This window comes from Agrilus planipennis, unplaced genomic scaffold, assembly GCF_000699045.2.
Source record: "Agrilus planipennis isolate EAB-ADULT unplaced genomic scaffold, Apla_2.0 scaffold21, whole genome shotgun sequence".
Classification (NCBI taxonomy): domain Eukaryota; kingdom Metazoa; phylum Arthropoda; class Insecta; order Coleoptera; family Buprestidae; genus Agrilus; species Agrilus planipennis.
The window spans coordinates 396,881-402,902 of NW_020439030.1; the positions used below are offsets into that span (position 1 = coordinate 396,881).

General features: G+C 35.1%; 1 protein-coding gene across 1 annotated transcript in view; it reads left to right on the forward strand.

Moving 5' to 3' along the window:
- Window positions 1–6,022, forward strand: part of LOC108740403 (C3 and PZP-like alpha-2-macroglobulin domain-containing protein 8) — an 83,815-nt gene that overhangs the window by 62,991 nt on the left and 14,802 nt on the right. The window contains exons 10-11 of the mRNA XM_025976518.1: window positions 3,451–3,672; window positions 5,059–5,272. Of these exons, the coding sequence (XP_025832303.1) occupies window positions 3,451–3,672; window positions 5,059–5,272 (436 nt within the window). The remainder of the gene's footprint in view (window positions 1–3,450; window positions 3,673–5,058; window positions 5,273–6,022) is intronic.

The window sequence follows — 6,022 nt, forward strand, 5'->3', positions numbered from 1 at the left end:
AGAGAGAGAAATGTCCACTAACATACTTTTACCAGCGTTGCCAGAACTAGGCAAATTTTCCTAAATCTAGGAAATTTAAAGCCAATATAGATACAAGCGGTAAGAGAGAGAGAGAAATGTCCACTAACATACTTTTACCAGCGTTGCCAGAACTAGGCAAATTTTCCTAAATCTAGGAAATTTAAAGCCAATATAGATACAAGCGGTAAGAAAGAGAGAGATATGTCCACTAACATACTTTTACCAGCGTTGCCAGAACTAGGCAAATTTTCCTAAATCTAGGGAATTTAGAGCTAATATAGGTAGCAAAGGATTTTTGTTTAATTTAGGTATAATATAATTTAATATTTGTGCCAAAATTAATTCTTGTTGTTTAAAGATTACGCGCTATAGCATTTAGTCTAAGTCTAGGATATATCATTAGAAGAGATAGCTACACCGATTTCCATTACAGTCATACGTGCGCTACATTAGCTGGTTAGTATATAAGCACTTTAGTATATATATGATGATGATACAAAAAGTTGTGTGTCATATTTTGTAAGAATTCGGTCAAATATCGAAACTTTCCGCCCTCGGCCGTCATCGTAACTTTTAAAGACTCCATCGCGACGAACAATAACAAAAAAAAAAGCGAAAACAGTTGTCGAACAGAATATAATTCGCAGTATGAGCTCAGTCAAAGGAAATTTTATTGTGACTGCAGCCGCCTCCAGAGAAAACGTCATAAATTTTTACAAAGTAGTTCAAATAGGAAATTTTCGACCATGCCGAGAAAGAAAATATTACAAAGGACCTTTATTGCTTTTACGGCATACCTTGTGTAGTAAAAAGGTAGCTATGTACGTAAATAGAAAGGGCTATGTTAATATACATCTATGCACGCAAAAGCTGCAATGGCACAAAAGTTCAAAGCATAATACTAAGAAGAAAATTTTTATAAAAAGGGCCTTTTTAAGTCAAAGCTTTAAGTATGTGCCTATGGTATATACGGGGCCTGTTCAAAAAGTAATGAGACTTGTGTTTTTTCAAAAGTTACTTATCTATTCTGCCCCCTTCAAAGTAATCCCTACTATATATAATACACTATACACTTGTGCTAACATTTTTTTCAATCCTCGAAGCACTTCAAAAAATCATTTTTCGTGATCTTGTTCAGCTAATCCTTCCATGCCGTGTTTATCTCCTTAATCGTAGCGTAGCATCGTCCTTTCAAGGGTCTCCTCAGTTCCGGGAACAAGAAAAAGTCACAAGTGGCCAGATCGGAGAAATAAAGTGGCTGCGTTATTATTAGTGTGTTGTTTTTGGCAAAAAATTCGCACACAATCAACATTGTGTGAACAGGGGCGTTATCATAGTACAAAAGCCAATTTGTTTTTCACAAATCCGGATATTTCTGGAGGTTTGCTTCGCGTAAACTGCCCATAACATGCAGGTAATATTCCTTATTGACCATTCTACCCTGTGGCAAGAACTCATGATGCACGGCGACCCTGCAATCGAAGAAAATTGTAAGCAAAACCTTCACATTCGACCTAACTCGATGCATTTTGCGGTCTTGGCTCGTGCGACAGCTTCATTGGGATGATTGAGGTTTGTTTCCACGTCGTAACCATAAACCTGTGATTCATAAGTAGTTATGACCCTCTGGAGTAAATTTAGGTCACCGCAATGTTAATGCGACACTGTTTTTGGCCAAAATTGAGCAATTTTGGTACGAATTTTGCGGCGACCCATCCCATGACCAAATCATTGGTAAAAATTGAATGACAGGAGTCAATCAATATGTTTAGGTCCTCAGCAACTTCTATTACGGTGATTCGACAATTGGCCAACACTATTTCCTTTACTTCATCAATGTTTTCGTCTGTTCACATGTTTGGGCGTCCGGTAGGCTCTTCGTCGTTAACATGTTCTCAACCCTCTGAGAACATTTTGTACCATCGATAAAGGTTGCTCGGTCTAAGATAGCTTCACCATATGACACAGTCAACATTCGGAATGCGTCCGTGCATTTAATTTTGTGTATCACCAAAAATTTGATACAGATTCTTTGATCCATTTTTTATAGGGTTGTTCAGAAAGTCATTTCGTTTTTTTTGTAGAAATGAAAGACAGTTTTCGTATAATAAACAAATACTTTATTAAATTATATATTGACCGTTCTGGTCCAACACCTTTTGCCATCTTTCTGGNGAGCTGTCTGCGACGCGCTGATGAGATCCAAAAAGATCGAAATCGCGATCCGCGTCTGGCAGTTTTGACAGAATACAGACCACTTCGAATTATTTCAATCATGTTTGTCTGCGGAGCTCATTTCTCCACCTATCATCGAGCGAGAACTAGACAAAAGTGTACAGTACCATTTGCAAAATTATTTAAACTGCCTCGTTAAGAATATACTAGTCAAAAATAATAACAAGTGAATTAACTTAACGCTCTACACACCTATAAAACTTTTGCTTTGTTTTCTATTGTTAATTTATATACATTTTTGTTTTAAGAAATTGCTAAACATTTTCGTCTAGTACTGTACAATTCTGGCCGATCTCCTAAGACCGCCCATCGAATACTCTGTTCGTTCAAGCTTGTTCCAACTATTTCTGTCTTGCTCACACCTAGTGTGCATTCTTTCTATCTTCGCGCAGATTTCTTCAAGGTCACAATTCTAACAAATTGAAATAAACTGTACATTAGTGATTTGGTAGATTTATGACAGACTGGAATTTCTTCAATGTCCCTGCCCTCCGAAGGCGGGCTGGTATGTTGAAATAATGTCTTAGAAAAGTATGCTTCATTATGATCTCAGCGTCCAACATATACATAGGAAAATGATCAGCATTATCATCTCTATAACATACTCAAAATTGAAGGTAATCGTGCTTGCTGAAAGAAAAATAATCTCGTCACATTATTCTAACATCAGCAGGGGAATTGAGGAAACTCCAGTCTGTCATAAATCTCCTTAAACAAACAATGACGTCACCAATAGATAGAGATTCATCTCCAAATAGCCTGCCATATTATTGCCTATTTAGTATTACCTGTAATACATTTCCGATTGCTATTTAGGAAATGTGTCTAATATAATTTATTTCACACATTTCCGGGCGATTTTAGGAATTATATACAATTTTCATACATTTCCTGTAACATATACAAAGGAAATTATGATAAGTAAGAAAGCAGTACTTTCTAAAGTCCTGGATTATGCGAGGAGTTGCGTTTGTTGGAAAACTCAATGATGAGCTTTATGCCACTTAAAATGGGCTCTTATACCGTAATTCGAATACTACCAATATCCCTATATCCCGTTCTCCATTCGCCTGTACTGGAAAATTGCAAATTCTCGCCACAAAACTAACTAAATTATTAAGAAACTATAGTAATATTTTATCTTGAGAAATTGGTGCCTCTTGTGTCATATTTCGTGTGATTATTTGTTCGTAGAAAACACGATAATATCAACGGCTGATAATTACAAATTCGAATGGATCCCGGCGACCCGTAACAAGGCGGGTTTAATTTTAGAAGCTAAAGTGACAACCCCAAACAAGATCGGGCCGTTGTACTTGGCCCTGGCCGAGAGCCGTTTCTCCAAGGATCGGATGTATCGCATTAGCATAGGGGACAAGGATAACAGGATAACTTGGATAAGTAAGGGGAAATTTGGTGAGTAATAATAATGGACTTCCAGATTACACCACTGTGGGCTGCGTGTGTATTTTAGCTGAGAATATCCCCTACGGTTTCCCATCTTTAGACGGTTCAGAACGTCACTAAATTGCTTTATAATTGGAGAGTAACGAATTGCTGAAACCATCTAACCGATTCATGTCAATAAAAGTTTTTAAATATGGAGAGTAGGTACTTTAAATTTCGAAATTAAACTGTCTCTTTTTTAATTTAAATCACAACCGTACGACTCTGCCTTTTTCTAGGTTACAACTGTTTAACAACAATAATTTTATATAAACCATACTTATAGCAAAAGTGTTATGTACCTATAAACATATTTCAACATCATCATCATCATCAAGACTCCACTCCTTCCTATCCTGAGTCAATCTTCGGATTTCTCTAAAAATAAAAAAGTAACTTAAGCTAGATCTACCTGTACTCCCCTTTACTCCAATTTTTACTTTTAATATGTTTCTAACTAGCCCTTTATGCCTTCTATCATTTAAGTGATTCTTTTTGTTGAAGGTAACTAGGCCCTGCGCTATCTTTCGTTTTATATCTCTATTACTCCTTCCGTCTTGAATTGTCTGACTTCCTAGATACCGAAAATTAACGACTTCTTCTAATTTTTCGTTTCCTATTTTAATATTTGCTCTTTCCCTGCTTTTTCTTCCGATCTGTACCAGTATATTTGTTTTAATTTTATCTATTTTCATATCATATTATTTCATAATGCTGCTGAAGGTTGGACACGCATCTCCACTTTTTCCTATTATGAGTTTATCTTCGCATTTACCTAGCACTAGAACATATCACGTCCTTAATTATTTGTGAGCAGTAACATAATCTGGGTCCTCATTTCTAAATTTTTCTATCTACGGTATCCTCATCACCTTTCGAACACATTTAACCTTTTTTAATAATTTATAAAATAAAATCCCAAAATATTACATATACGTACACAAAAATAAATATAGGAGTATGTCATTATATGATTTTACCATATGAAATTTAATAAACTCGTTTACGTTATCGCCAATAAATTGAATATTGATGAGATAGATATTCGTGAAACGTTTCTATATTGTATTTGTGAAAACAAAATTTTAAAACATCGCTAGTGTAAATAATTTTTTATCCAGGAAACTCGTCAAACAGTTTCCTGTTGAAATTGACGTAATTAGTAGTTACCATCGGTTACTTTCAATCTAAATTGGCAAAATGTTTCAAAGCTCCAATTAAAATCATTTTATTGATTACCAAAATTCACATTTCATTCCTTTCACCACCAAAATTAATTAGCAATCAGTATTTAAAGTTTATGATTACAAAGGACAAATATAGAAAATATTTCAGTAATACAAACTAAAATTTCAGATCATGAGAATCACCTCAAAAGCGTTAATACTCCAGGAATCCTATCCTTAGACGAATGGCAGAGATTCTGGTTAATATGGGACAAAAACTTGATTAGTTTCGGCAAAGGATCCGTGGCTAATAATCAAACTTTGCTCTCTTGGAAAGTGAGCAAGAAGTTTAAAATTCAAGAACTGGGTTTCGCATCAGCTTGGGGCTCCACCGTAGAGATTAGGTAAATTATTTATTAATAAACGTACCACCCGAAGCACTCAAACCACAAACTTCAAGTTATTAATTAATCAAATTTAGTACCAGTTGTTTAAACCACATTACCCACCCTTTGCATGCCTTGATTATTTTCTGTTAGTATATAGATAAAATACTTTTTTATTTACTGCTTAATAAAATTATTTTATGTTCGTTTTTGTTTGATTTTTCGTATGCTTTCTACTTTTTCAATTACACTGTTTGTTTACACAGAAGAGGGATCAGCTAGTGAACGTCAAAAATAGAATTTTACTGATGATTTACGAATTTTTTTAAAATTTGGTAGAAGCGGTAAGAGAGAGAGAGAAATGTCCACTAACATACTTTTACCAACGTTGCCAGAACTAGGCAAATTTTCCTAAATCTAGGAAATTTAAAGCCAATATAGATACAAGCGGTAAGAGAGAGAGAGATATGTCCACTAACATACTTTTACCAGCGTTGCCAGAACTAGACAAATTTTCCTAAATCTAGGAAATTTAAAGCCAATATAGATACAAGCGGTAAGAGAGAGAGAGATATGTCCACTAACATACTTTTACCAGCGTTGCCAGAACTAGACAAATTTTCCTAAATCTAGGAAATTTAAAGCCAATATAGATACAAGCGGTAAGAGAGAGAGAGATATGTCCACTAACATACTTTTACCAGCGTTGCCAGAACTAGACAAATTTTCCTAAATCTAGGAAATTTAAAGCCAATATAGATACAAGCG